The sequence below is a fragment of the Quercus suber genome, unplaced genomic scaffold (genome assembly GCF_002906115.3).
Source record: "Quercus suber isolate HL8 unplaced genomic scaffold, Cork oak 2.0 scaffold_67, whole genome shotgun sequence".
In the NCBI taxonomy this organism is placed as follows: Eukaryota; Viridiplantae; Streptophyta; class Magnoliopsida; order Fagales; family Fagaceae; genus Quercus; species Quercus suber.
In genome coordinates this window covers 1,553,060-1,568,021 of record NW_027069532.1, presented here as the reverse complement: position 1 = coordinate 1,568,021, position 14,962 = coordinate 1,553,060, and the positions used below count along the sequence as shown (strand labels likewise).

Sequence of the window (14,962 nt, the reverse complement as noted above, 5' to 3'; positions counted from 1 at the left end):
AAAATATAACGAAATGTATTTTTTTAAGAAAATATATGTAAAGGTATTAAATTTGTTAAAATTAACAAAAAAAAAATTTACTATAAAAAATATCTAAAGCTACACGCTTCTGATCAACTTTGGGCACAAACAATAATTCTCCTTCAACAACAGCATTTCACTAACAAAAAAATCAATCAGTCCAAGGCCTCTTCAGCAAAAACCATGTTGTATTTTGAAGTTAGGCAGATTCAATTTGACAGCAAAAACTCGAGTTTTGTTATCTACAGTTTGAAACACGTCCTATTTACATCTCTGAAACGCAATCCATACTTATTTAAGCAATAATTATTAGGTCCATTATAAGTTTGCTGAAATGATATTTTCTAGTCCCCCAAACTAATAAATTGTTGTCATTCATGCAAGTGTGACATCACCTACCTAAAGATTTATGGTTTTGTTTTCTTATAATGATTAGAAAGCTGACTTATACACTTGCATAAATGACATTATTTTATTGATTGAAATGACCACTTTAACTATTATCCCGGTAAAGTTAAAAATTTATCTTATTTCAAAAAATATACTTTAGCTATTGATGAGTCCATAAAAATTATTAAGGTCGTCCATCTTAATGGACAATCGTTGTGTCATTAGTAGGCCATCAAAGATAGAGATTAATATTACCAAACTATTCGTTGAACTGAAAAAAGGAAAGTGAAATGTTCAAAAAAAAAATTATTAAGGTTTTGTTTGGAGACAATTTTTTTTATCAAAATTATAAATTTTTGTTGAAAATGTATAAAAATTAAAAATTAAAAATTGGCTGAAAAATTGAGGTTTGATTTTGTCGAACTGTCATAGTTCATTTAATATTTAAATTAAAATTTAAATAAATGCATGTTTTATGAATGTAACCAAACCGTTTGTTGAATAGGTGAAAGGAAGCAAAATTATGGTTCGATTAAGTCGAACTATCACAATTAATTGAGGTTTGACTAAGTCGAACCATCATAATTAATTTAATATTGAAATTAAAATATAAATAAATGTTTCTTTTATGAAAATATATATATAAAAGTATTAAATTTGTTAAAATTAACAAAAAAAAATATCAAAAGTTGCACGCTTCTGATCAACTCTAAGCACAAACAATAATTCTCCTTCAACAACTGCATTTCACAACCAAAAAAATCAGTGAATCCAAGGCCTCCTCAACAAAAACCATGTTGTATTTTGAAGTTAGGCAGATTCAATTTGACAGCAAAAACTAGATTTTTTTTATCTACAATTTGAAACTCGCCCAATTTACATCTCTGAAATGCAATCCATACTTATTTAAGCAAAAATTATTAGGTCCATTATAGGTTTGCTAAAATGATATTTTCTAGTCCCCCAAACTAATAAAATGTTGTCATTCATGCAAGTGTGACGTCACCTACCTAAAGATTTATTGTTTTGTTTTCTTATAATGATTAGGAAGCTGACTTATACACTTGCATAAATGACATTATTTCACTGATTTAAATGACCACTTTAACAATTATCCTAGTAAAGATAAAAATTTTTCTTATTTCAAAAAATATACTGTTGTTATTGATGAGTCCATAAAAATTATTAAGGTCGTCCATCTTAATGGACGATTATTGTGTCATTGGTAGGCCATCAAAGATCAAGATTGATACAACCAAACTCTTTGGTGAACTGAAAAGACGAAAGTGAAATGTTCAAAAAAAAAATTATTAAGGTTTTTTTTGGAAACAATTTTTTTCATCAAAATTTAAAATTTTTTGTTGAAATGGTAAGAAAAATTAAAAATTAAAAATTGACTTACAAATACTATATAAAAAAAAAGGTTAAAAAACTCAAATATGCTAAAACTTTCATTAGCTCCAAGACGTAATTTAAGTCAGACAGCCATAATTAATTGAGGTTTGACTTTGTCAAACTGTCATAGTAAATTTAATATTTAAATTAAAATATAAATAAATGCATGTTTTATGATTGTAACCAAACCGTTTGTTGAATTGATGAAAGGAAGCAAAGTTATGGTTCGATTAAGTCGAATTGTCACAATTAATTAAGGTTTGACTTAGTCGAACCATCATAATTAATTTAATATTGAAATTAAAATATAAATAAATGTACTTTTTTTAGGAAAATATAAATAAAAGTATTAAATTTGTTAAAATTAACAAAAAAAATTTACTATAAAAAAATATCTAAAGCTACACGCTTCTGATCAACTCTAAGCACAAACAATAATTCTCCATCAGCAACAGCATTTCACAATAAAAAAAAAAAAAAATTAGTGAATCCAAGGCCTCTTCAGCAAAAACCATGTTGTATTTTGAAGTTAGGCAGATTCAATTTGACAGCAAAAACTAGAGTTTTTTTATCTACAATTTGAAACACGCCTAATTTACATCTCTAAAACACAATCCGTACTTATTTAAGCAAAAATTATTAGGTCCATTATAGGTTTACTGAAATGATATTTTCTAGTCCCCCAAACTAATAAAATGTTGTCATTTATGCAAGTGTGACATCACCTACCTAAAGGTTTATTGTTTTGTTTTCTTATAATGATTAGGAAGCTGACTTATACACTTGCATAAATGACATTATTTCATTGATTGAAATGACCACTTTAACAGTTATCTCGGTAAAGATAAAAATTTTTCGTATTTCAAAAAATATACTTTAGTTATTGATGAGTCCATAAAAATTATTAAGGTTGTCCATCTTAATGAACGATCATTATGTCATTGGTAGGCCATCAACGATAGAGATTAATATAACCAAACTCTTCGTTGAACTGAAAATTGGAATGTGAAATGTTCAAAAAAAAAATAGTATTAAGGTTTCGTTTGGAAACAATTTTTTTAATCAAAATTAAATATTTTTTGTTGAAAATATAAAAAAAAAAATTAAAATTTAAAATTGACTGAAAAATACTATAAAAAAAAAAAGGTGAAAAAACTCAAATATGCTAAAACTTTCATTAGCTCCAAAACGTAATTTAAGTCAAACAGTCATAATTAATTGAGGTTTGACTTTGTCAAACTATAATAGTAATTTAATATTTAAATTAAAATATAAATAAATGTATGTTTTATAAGTGTAACCAGACCGTTTGTTGAATTGGTGGAAGGAAGCAAAATTATGGTTCGATTAAGTCGAACTGTCACAATTAATTGAGGTTTGACTTAGCCAAACCATCATAATTAATTTAATATTGAAATTAAAATATAAATAAATGTATTTTTTTAGGAAAATATAAATAAAAGTATTAAATTTGTTAAAATTAACAAAAAAAAAATTACTATAAAAAAATATCTAAAGCTACACGCTTCTGATCAACTCTAAGCACAAACAATAATTCTCCTTCAGCAATAACATTTTACAACCAAAAAAATCAGTGAATCCAAGGCCTCTTCAACAAAAACCATGTTGTATTTTGAAGATAGGCAGATTCAATTTGACAACAAAAACTAGAGTTTTTTTATCTACAATTTGAAACACGCCCAATTTACATCTTTGAAACACAATCCATACTTATTTAAGCAAAAATTATTATGTCCATTATAGGTTTGCTGAATTGATATTTTCTAGTCCCCCAAACTAATAAAATGTTGTCATTTATACAAGTGTGGCATCACCTACCTAAAGGTTTATTGTTTTGTTTTCTTATAATGATGAGGAAGCTGACTTATACACTTGCATAAATGACATGATTTCATTGATTGAAATGACCACTTTAACAATTATCACGATAGAGATAAAAAAATTTCTTATTTCAAAAAATATACTTTAGTTATTGATGAGTCCATAAAAATTATTAAGGTCGTCCATCTTAGTGGACGATTTTTGTGTCATTAGTAGGCCGTCAAAGATAGATAAGTGACCGCCCAACAAACTGGGTCAACCATACAAGCAAAGCCTAACATGGAGCCCAAGGCCCATTAAGTGTTGTGGCCCGGCATACAACAGAATGGCTACCCCGGGCTTCCTCATAATGCAACCGACTACTAGCCGAGCACTAAGAGTTCACGCGGCCCTTCTCTAGTGGTCCTTTTAGGATGGAGGATTTGAAACAGTCATGAAACAAGTCTATGGGCGGTCCCTAGGAGGTCGAACCAATGATTTTGAAAGGAATCCACTATCGAGCCTTGACCGGCGTCTGGAACAAGTTCTTAGGGAATCCTCTGAATTCGTGAGGATCCCTTGGGATTCTGGGAGATATGGGAATACGTGAGTGAATGGGAATAAAATTGATGGCCATCCCACTCACAGAGGGATATGAAAGGAGGTCTAAGCCATGGTTCAAGGGGTTGGAAAAACTTGTGAGGGAGAGTGATAAGAGAAAATTTAACTAGAAGAACTTGGGAAGGAAGAGGGGGAAAGCAAGGAAATTGGTGAGAGTTCAAAGCTTGGGTGAGTTTGACCAGGTCAAGGTTGGAGTCTCATTAGTAGGATTGAGATTCAGCCCACAAAAAAACAAGTTGAGGGCCCAAGTACTTGCACATACACGCAATCCTTGGCGCCCACAGCAACCATCTTACTTGAGGCTAGGAAAGTAAAGAGTTCTGTTTATATTGATACTGGGCCTCCTAATCCTGATGAGATGGCTAAGGCCTTACCATCTCCTAATCCCGAGGAGATGGCTAGAAGGCTTTAATTGTTGTAGCTTTGTAGAGTTCTTCAACTTATGCTTGGATGTACCAAAATTAGCTTGGTATAAAACTTTAGGTGCACAAATGTCACAACAACTCCTGTTAAGCAAGTGTATCTCTGTGTCTATGCTAACAGTTATAAAATATCTTTTTATATGTTCAGGAGCCTTAGTACATGAATCCTTTGAAAGTCTTGTCATCATGGGCTGAAAACTGAATTTGGAATTCAATTTACCCGAGGCTTGATAGATCTAGAGCCGTTGAAAAGGTATCGAGGTTTATTAAATCTTGATAAATTGACATGTATCGAGCAGATGTCAAGATCTGCAGTTTCATATTTTCTTGAGCAGTTTCTTGAGTATTCTTGTGTCTTCAATAATACCAGTTGTTTGTTAACTTCACAGTCTTCTTTAACACACTAGAAACTAAGACTCAAATTTATACAAAGTGCATTTTAATCTCAAATATGTCAATACATAAAAATATAACCCTTGCACTTTTTGATAATTCCATTCCATTGCATTCCTTTATGAACTCCCAAACGAAATCTCAAGTAGCTACGTTGCTGAATTTTCAGAAGGGAACTATAAGATTTAAGGTACTATATCTAAGATAGTAGTCACATAACTAAGATAGCTACGTGATATAAAGTAGTACCTAAGTTTTACTTGTCTGAAAAAATGAGCCCAAGTGGCTTGATTAAAAAACCTATATGAATCCAATTTTAAGAAAAAAAAAATTTGAATTAATTAATATTACTGCAATGCTATATTTGTTTCATTGTACACAACGTTTGTTTTGTAGTAAAAATTAAAAAATAGTCAAACGTAAAATCAAGCCAAAAACAAGTAAAATTTTTTACATCTTCTGCTTTTCAGAGCATTCTCATCAAGAGTGTTATAAATGCTAAAATGCTATTTTTAGCAACTAAAACCAAAAAAACCTACTCCATCAAAGTTGCCATATGCTAAAAAATTTGACATCTTGCTACAATGAGCTCTCAAAATAAGAGCACATTGTAGCAAGATGTTATAACTTTTTAATATTTTTAATTCTCTCTCTCCTCAGACTTAGACTCACTTTCATCACTCTCATTCTCTTTCTCAGACTCTTCCTCTCATTCTCTGTCCTCTTTCTAACTCTCCCTCTCTCTTGTGGACTAATTGGTTCCTAGGTCATGGTGTAGTGATTTGTTGGTCCGATTTAGGTGGTTGGGTAATGGGTCGTGGGTCCGATGGGGTTGTGGGTTTGATGGGGTTGTGGGTTGATGGTAGTGGGTCATGGGTTCGATGGGGTTGTGGATCGATGGTCGTGGATCCATTGGGGTTATGGGTCGATGGTATTGGTCGTGGGTTTGATGGGGTCGTGGGTTGATGGTCGTTGGTCTGATGGGGTTATAGGTCGATGGTAGTGGGTCCAATGGGGTAGTGGGTCCAATGGGGTCGTGGGTCGATGGTTGTAGGTGTGATGGGGTTATGGGTCATGGGGGTGATGGATCCGGTTGTTGTTGTTTGTGGTGGTTGCAAGTGGATCTGGCTATTGTGGATCTAGTGGTCTAATTTTCTCTGCTGTTGTTTGTGGTTGCAAGTGGATCAAGCTAGTGAGGGCGATAGTGGGATTCCTTTTATTTTTTTGGCTATGGTTTATAGTGGTGGTGGGTGGATGTGGCTGGTGGTTGAGGATGGAGTTTTTTTTTTTTTTGTGGTTTGTGATAGTGGTGGGTGGATGTGGCCAATGGTTGATGATGGAGGTTTTTTTTCCCCCCTGCTGTGGGAGAGAGACAGAGGGAGAGAAAGGAAGAATAAAAAAAATAATATTTAGCTCTGTTTGTTTCGCTAGAAAACCTTCTGTAAAGATAGCTTTTCACATTTTCCAATGTTTGGTAGCACCAAAAAAAACTGTTCAATGGCAAACTATCTTTGGTCAACGGAAAACTCTAATAAAAATAAGGCTTATTTTGTATAGGTTGTTTTCCAAAAAAAAATTGGAAAACAATCTCTCTGTCACGTGTTACATCTCCTATAAATATTATCTTTGTCTGTAGCTTTGGAAAACATAATTTTTTGGCGTCTTTCCTCTGTCATGGTAAGATTTCTTACTTTTTCTCTCTTCCCTTTACTTTTTCTCTCCTCACACCCTCACTGTCACTAACTCTGGTCTCTCCTCTTCCTATAGATCTTTCTCTCTTCTCTCTTTTCTCCATGTTTTTTTCCCCTCTGTAACACAATTCTCTGATTAGATTTTTTTTTTTTTTTTTTTCCTTCACTGATCAGTCAACAACTCAGACATGCAAAGGAGAACAAATTTGTAGTGGTAATTATTTCATTCCTCTCTACCAAAATCCCAATTCTTTGCCTTAAATTTCAAGCTTAATTTTATTTTTTCTCTAAGAAATTTTCAGTTTGATGGATTCCAAGCAAAAGTTACTTCTTTTCGTACATAAAGTGCAAAAAATAAAATAAAATAAAATAAAAGAAGAAGAAGAAGAAAGAATGAATGAAGTAAAAGATGAAAATTTTAAACATAGTGCCTATATTGCTCTAAATTGCTTTTACATGGGACGATCTTTACCTTAGACTAATAATATTGTTATATAATGAATGATAATTGTTTAGGGGAATTGCATTCATTGGCAAATATTTTTTTTGTTGGAAGATACTTTATGCAAATACTATGCAGTGATGATGTATTATGCAATACATTATGTAAATACACAATTTAGAGTTATATTGAAAACTTGTGGTTGACCATAGTAGACAATTAGTATACCAACAAAAAAGAGTAGACAATTCCCATCCAAAAAAAAAAAAAAAAAAGAGTAGACAATTAAAAGTTATTGTTATTTATACTTATTGAAAATGCATTCTCCTGTCAAATATATATATATAATATAGACAAATTGTTGATGTATATGTGTGTGTACGTGCGTATGTACGTTACTATTTATATATATGAGCAAAATGAGCAGTAGAGATTATGAAAATTTGACAACTAATTAATTTTGACTGTATCTATGTTAAAATTTTAGTATGAACACCAAATTTATTCTTGGTTTTTTATTTATATGATTACATTAGTTGGTTTACATAATTATACATGTTTTAAATCATACAAGAAATATTTTTAAAAAAATTGCATACCAAACACCAAAAAAATTCTCAACTCATTTTCAAGGTTGTTACAAATACTAGAAAATGAGACAATTTTCTAGAAAATGCTCTTTCGAAAATGAACAATTTTTCAAAAAATGTTAATGCTGAAATAACAGAGCATTAAATGAAATGATAAAAAAAAAAAAAAAATAGAGTTTTGATGTTAAGAGTATTGTTAAGTAGTTTTAATGCTATAAAGATAAGTTTTTATACGCTTATTGCTAAATATTTAGTACTCTCTTAAGATTGCTCTTGCATATTCAGTCTCGTGTACAGAGTACAAGCCACTCCCCCACCCCAACTTCTCATCAGCCATGACCACATGGCTGAAGCCCTTGTATCGCCGCCTACGGCTCTCATCACGCCATCGCAATGGTGGCTTCCTTCAACTTCATCTGTTTATACCAGTCTCTCTCTCGTTTCTCTCTTTGGTAAGCCTGCATGGCCAATTGGCCTCTATGGCAGTGGGTTCCTCTAAGTTCCGATTCGAATTTTAAGGCCGTGGGTTTTGGGTTTCTTGCAGAGAACCCCGATCAACAAGCCAAACGTGTTGTGGGTTTTTGGTTATTATTATTTTTTATCTGTATTTTGGGTGGTTGTTGGGGGTAGATTTGGTTGGATTTGTGCTGAATTTTTGGTTTAATACTCAGATTTGTGGGTTGATAGTGGCTGATCCGTGTTTTGTACTCCAAACACTTGAAATTTTTTTCAATGCAAATGTTTTACAGTAAATGTTTTTATGGACCTACCCTCTCTTTCTTTTCTCTCGGCAACTCGGTTCTAATGTCTTTCCCCTCATTCCATTGAGTCGCAGCATTTGAATTTCCACATCCCCTAAAGCCCAATATGAGCCGCGAGTCTAACAATCGAAAGAGAGGCCGGGAGCCCGAAACCCCCTCTGTCTCCTCTGTTAGTAACGTTGAGCTCATCAACGGTGGAGAGTTGATGGACGGGGTGGGAGCAGCGGTGGTCCCGGCAATGGACGCGGTAGAGAAGCTGTTCGGCGAGCACACGGAACTGGAACTGAGAAATTCAGCCCTTGGAGGAGGATGGAACAACCACCAATACGATCAAGAATGGCATTCAGCACTTGTTGGACTTGAAGATGCTGAAAAGGAGCTGGTAGCCCGATTGTTGGACGACAATGAAAAAAGCCTCCGTGTGATTTCACTGGTGAGTGAAGAACCACTTGGCAAGACAGCTCTGGCAAGGAAAGTTTGTAACAGACTAGACATTCGTCAGCATTTCGAACGCCGTGCGTGGGTTCATGTTCCCAAGGATTTCGCATATAAGGATGTCACATATCGGGGTCTGTTGATTATCATACTCAAACAGATTGAATTATATCCATCGTGGGCTTTACCGCGGGCTCCTGAGTTTGTGACATTGCATTTTGAGTCAATGAGCGAGGAGGAAATGTCTGCTATGCTATACCAGATTCTAATGAAAGTCAGGTTTCTTATAGTCTTAGATGATGTCTGCACGGTTGATGTGTGGTTCATGCTTGCATATCCCTTTGCGAACGTCTCGAATGAAAGTAGGATCATCCTCACTACCCGTGACTCTAATGTAGCGTCGCATGATGATTTATGGAATTCTCGTTTGAATCTTATGCGTTTATCTGATGAGGGGAGTTGGGCATTGTTCTTGAAGAAAGTAGGTAGACCACAAAATAGCTCAGACATAAACAACTTCAGAGAAGACAATTTTGAGAATATGTCACGGTTTGTCTCCAGCAATCATGCTACTGGGAAGAGTGTTGTCAACCATGGAATCAAGTGAGTGGTCAAGAGTGATTGATCTGGTAGTGGCGGCACACTTTGGTAAAGGTCAATTACCTCTCTCAAATTTTGTAGTTTTGAGCTATCAAATGCTACCATATGTGTTAAAGCCATGTTTCCTTTATTTGGCTGTATTTCCTCAAGCATATGAGATCCCCATACGGAGGTTGTTTCACCTGTGGGTTGCACACGGATTTGTTCAAACATCACCTGAGGCGAGCGTCACCGAGGATGTGGCCAAGAAATATTTGGAAGAACTAGTGTGTAGAAACATGATTGAAATAGTAAGATGGAAGCCAGATGGAGACCCAAAAACATGTCATATGCCACGTTATCTCTACGATGTGTTCTTGACAAAAGCTAAAGATATAGGATTTCTTGTCCACCATGGCAAGTCAGAATGTACATCTGCAGACTCGTTTGAATTTCTACAACCCTTTGTTTCTTTCAACACCAGAAAACGTGATACAATCAAACCTGTGTTTACGAAAATAATCCATACGGGAGGGTTTTTGATGCCGAAGGTGCTCGATTTGGAGGGTGTCTTCAAACCTGTGTTATCTGAGAAACTTGGTATCATGGTAAATTTAAGGTATTTGAACTTGCGGTGGACTCTTTTAAACTCAATTCCCGCATTTATTGGGGATCTACCACGCCTGGAGATTTTAGATTTGAAGCGCACTAATATAACCATTTTGCCACGTTCCATTTGGGAGGCAAATAACCTTCGAATTCTTTAAATGATCAGTGTCGGTGTATCCATTTCGAAGCCATCAAATCAGCCTCCGACCAACCTTCAGGTGTTAAAGGGGCTCATTATTGGATATAAGGACCCCGGGAAATATGGCTTGGATAGGTGCACTAACCTTAGAAAATTGGGTCTGACATGCTTCCATTCAGAATCAGCGCTGAAAACAGCCCAGTGCATTTCAAGACTCGACAACCTTCATACCTTAAGGTTGACGTCAAGAGGTAATCCTTTAAACCTCGTGTTGAGTCCTATGAAAGATCATCAGTCTCTCTCAAACTTATATTTGTTTGGAGGGATAGAAGATCATCGGATAGGTAACCTTCCTCGAAACCTCAATATCCTTACATTGTCGGCGTCTAGACTCACAGAAGATCCAATGCGGGTGCTAGGGAAGTTGCCTCAGCTGAGAGTGCTCAATCTTTTCAATCACTCCTATCTAGGGCAGGAAATGACTTGTCATGCTGATCAGAACTTTCCTGAACTCCGTGTCCTGAAATTGTGGATCCTAGGGAAACTAGAGCTGTTGACAGTTGAGAATGGTGCCGTGCCACAGCTTCGAGAATTAGAAATCAGAGTTTGTGAAAAAATTAGAAGTTCAGAGGGATTAGATCAGCTCCCAGCCTTGAAGGAACTGATTTTAAGAAACATGCCGCAGGATTTTGTGGAAGATGCAAGAAGAAGGTTGGGTAATGAGAAATTATCATCAAATAACTGTAACACTATGCATGCGATCCATGTAAGTTTCATTCTGTATCTGCCGTAGTTCAATTTTTCTTTTTTCTTTTTGATTTTAAATATGCGTGTGATTCATGTTTCCTAAAGAGCCACTGGTCTTACACTACATAACAAAAATGCTAGCTAAGAGTTGGTTCAACTGTTTTACCAATGCACATCAGGTATGCTGAATTTGTAGTCCATCAAACCTCTTGAGTTATACCATCGTTTTTAACTCTCCAAAGTAAATTTCCAATCTATATTTTTTAAAAGATAAAGAGAATATATTAGATAGATACATATGCCTAATCTGAATGAAATATAGTGTGCATCATTTGAGTGGACCATGAGTTGGATTAGGCAATATGATAGGTAGAAACTGGATACCACAGCAAGAAATTACTTAGCGGTGCAAGATTTCTTTTCTTCCCTTTTTGAAAATTACTCAGAAAACTAATATGATATTCCCTCAATCCTTTGTTTTTGCCATCAAATCTTAATGACATTGCATATAATAAGGAGCTTCTAAATAAATTGATGTTTTTAATGCAGAGGGTTAATGTTCATGCTGCCTTCGGAGGAACAACTGTCAAGAGTTAAAGAGCTGCAAAATTTTGCAGTTCTTCACAGTTCTTTTATGTAAAATAAGTTGCAACTTTATTTTTAACTTGTGTTTGCTGAGTTAAATAAAGGTGAGTTGTATCTTTATGAAGCGGTCCATATATAATGCTGAAATGGACTTTCATGTATAAATATAACTTATGCCCATGCAGGGACAGTTCAATGTACAATTCACATAAGTCAAATACACCTACCTCATTCATAAGCTAAGTTGTATCTTTTTTTTTTTCCCAATTAAATCTTTCATATAAGTCTCCACACTTTTTTAGCTAAACTAATATATATAAAATAAAAAAATAAAAAAACTCTAGTTTTTCTTGTGTAATTAATCATTTTTCAAGTACACCTATCTCAGCCTCAATGCTCTGTCCCCAATTTCATTTAAATATTCATTTTTCCTCTATTCTTTCAACCCCAACAGCAAACCACTTTCTATCTCCAATCCCTTTCATCATTTTCTGCCACACACACCATCACTCAGCCACCATTCGCTGGGCATGAGATCCGCAATCAGAAACCCGCACACCGTCACATAGCCAAAACACCTTCGCACAGCCACTGCCTCACATATTTCCTTACTTATTTAATCATTTGTAACATATTTAAAGAGTTTAAACTTTAAATTAGTTAATTAATTTAATTTAGTTTTTTATGTGCACCAAAAAAATAAATAAATAACTAAAGAGATTTTTTTTTTATTGACATTTTGAGCTTCCCTGAAGGGGAAAAACATTTTCCCCATTGACATTAATTTGACCAAACTTTTTTAAATTAAAGTTAAAAATATTGTACCTTAATTTGTCCTTTGGTTAAGGGTAAATTTCCAAAATTATCCTCCACTTATCCTTAAAGTTTTATTAAACCCAAAATTACCGTACATGTTTATATCATAAATTTGGATGCAAAGCATTGGTGAGAGGGGATAAAGTTTTTCTCCAAATTAGTTTGGAGAAAAACCCTTCAAATTCCCACATCTTTTTATAAATGTAAATTTTGAAAATCTTACCATTGGATTTCATATTCTTTATGTTCTTAAAATACATGTCAAATTTTGTTCAAATTTGATGTGATTTACTATTTTATTAATAAACTTACTTTTTATACATAATTTTAGACCTCAAAAACTTGAATTTAAATATTTGATTGATGATATAGTTATTGATTTTTGATCTTCTTGAAATTTTACAAGCATAGAGGATATAATAAAAATGTGCAATTCAACGGTTAGCTTTTCAAAATTTACATCCAATAAAAAGATATAAGAGGAGTTTTAAGGATTTATCTCCAAACTAGTTTGAAAAAAAAAAAAAAAAAAAACATTTTTCATTCAACATATGATGTGTTGAACCTACTAACAAACACTCCAAACACATTACAGACAAATAAACTAATATATATATATATATATATATATAAATAAAAAAAAAAACTCTAGTTTTTCTTGTGTAATTAATCATTTTTCAAGCACACCTATCTCAGCCTCAATGCTCTGTCCCCAATTTCATTTAAATATTCATTTTTCCTCTATTCTTTCAACCCCAACAGCAAACCACTTTCTATCTCCAATCCCTTTCATCATTTTCTGCCACACACACCATTACACAGCCACCATTCGCTGGGCATGAGATCCGCAATCAGAAACCCGCACACCGTCACATAGCCAAAACACCTTCGCACAGCCACTGCCCCACATATTTCCTTACTTATTTGATCATTTGTAACATATTTAAAGAGTTTAAACTTTAAATTAGTTAATTAATTTAATTTAGTTTTTTATGTGCACCAAAAAAATAAATAAATAACTAAAGAGATTTTTTTTTTAATTGACATTTTGAGCTTCCCTGAAGGGGAAAAACATTTTCCCCATTGACATTAATTTGACCAAACTTTTTTAAATTAAAGTTAAAAATATTGTACCTTAATTTGTCCTTTGGTTAAGGGTAAATTTCCAAAATTATCCTCCACTTATCCTTAAAGTTTTATTAAACCCAAAATTACCGTACATGTTTATATCATAAATTTGGATGCAAAGCATTGGTGAGAGGGGATAAAGTTTTTCTCCAAATTAATTTGGAGAAAAACCCTTTAAATTCCCACATCTTTTTATAGATGTAAATTTTGAAAATCTTACCATTGGATTTCATATTCTTTATGTTCTTAAAATACATGTCAAATTTTATTCAAATTTGATGTGATTTACTATTTGAGTAATAAACTTACTTTTTATACATAATTTTAGACCTCAAAAACTTGAATTTAAATATTTGATTGATGATATAGTTATTGATTTTTGATCTTCTTGAAATTTTACAAGCATAGAGGATATAATAAAAATGTGCAATTCAACGGTTAGCTTTTCAAAATTTACATCTAATAAAAAGATATAAGAGGAGTTTTAAGGATTTATCTCCAAACTAGTTTGAAAAAAAAAAAAAAACATTTTTCATTCAACATATGATGTGTTGAACCTACTAACAAACACTCCAAACACATTACAAACAAATGTGCTTCTCTTTTACAACCAAATTGCTCCAAAATCCACCAACTTTCAACAATACTCAAAATTTTTAAATTCTTTTTTGTTATGCTTTGAACAATTGACACTTCAGTTTGTAAAGTCGATATAGTAAAATTTGTAAAATCCCTAATATCATTATATCCAAAAGAAAACTGCTACAAACTGAAGTGTCAATGAATGCAATTAACACCATCCACAACATAATAAAATCACTTTTATGTTAAATCAAAGTAGTAATTTTTTTTTTTTTTTTGGTATTTCTAGCATTATCCAATCACAAAGGCTAAAACTACCACCAATTTTAATAATTTTTAATAAAAATGTTCATGCGAGTTTAACTTTCTCAAGTTTTCTTAGAAACCAAATAGTACAATCAAACAAGAAATTGTTTGGGGAGAGAGAGAGAGAGAGAGAGAGAGAGAGAGAGAGGGTACCTCCATGGGGAAGAAGAAAGAGTTGCTCGTGAGGAATTAGGGTTTTGGAAGTGAGGAGAGAGAAAGTGATGAAGAGTTGTGGTTGTGCATGATAATAGGGGAGGAGAGAGAGAACGGTAACAATAACAACAATGATGATGGGATTGGGGAAGAAGAAGAAGAAGAGTGGTGGAGGTTAAGCATTTTAGAGGAGAAAATGGGTGTGCACGATAACGACAACCATATGCTAACGATGCTTTTTCCTTTGGAGATTGAACAAATACATTCCTCTCTCTCTCTCTCTCTCTCTCTCTCTCTCTCTCTCTCTCTCTCTCTCTCTCTCTCTCTCTCTCTCTC

The 14,962-nt window shown here is 33.5% G+C and overlaps 2 protein-coding genes across 2 annotated transcripts; both read left to right on the top strand.

Annotated features, from left to right (window-relative positions):
* The first annotated feature begins 8,386 nt into the window (after positions 1-8,386).
* On the top strand, positions 8,387-11,857 carry LOC136067316 (disease resistance protein RPP13-like). Its single transcript, XM_065772994.1, has 2 exons — positions 8,387-11,075; positions 11,606-11,857. Exon 1 carries the CDS (start codon positions 8,654-8,656, stop codon positions 9,587-9,589), a length of 936 nt encoding a protein of 311 aa, XP_065629066.1. The 5' UTR covers positions 8,387-8,653; the 3' UTR covers positions 9,590-11,075; positions 11,606-11,857.
* LOC111993171 (putative disease resistance protein At1g50180) lies at positions 9,861-11,653 on the top strand. The gene is made up of 3 exons (XM_024025030.2): positions 9,861-10,180; positions 10,337-11,075; positions 11,606-11,653. Exons 1-3 carry the CDS (start codon positions 9,861-9,863, stop codon positions 11,651-11,653), a joined length of 1,107 nt encoding a protein of 368 aa, XP_023880798.2.
* Positions 11,858-14,962: the final 3,105 nt, after the last annotated feature.

Bases quoted from the DNA above. Each gene is read 5' to 3' on its own strand.
- LOC136067316 (XM_065772994.1), top strand. From the start codon at position 8,654: ATGAGCCGCGAGTCTAACAATCGAAAGAGAGGCCGGGAGCCCGAAACC.
- LOC111993171 (XM_024025030.2), top strand. From the start codon at position 9,861: ATGATTGAAATAGTAAGATGGAAGCCAGATGGAGACCCAAAAACATGT. The intron at 10,181-10,336 runs GTATTTGAACTT...TTAAATGATCAG, and splicing joins GGTATCATGGTAAATTTAAG to TGTCGGTGTATCCATTTCGA. The intron at 11,076-11,605 runs GTAAGTTTCATT...TTTTTAATGCAG, and splicing joins ACACTATGCATGCGATCCAT to AGGGTTAATGTTCATGCTGC.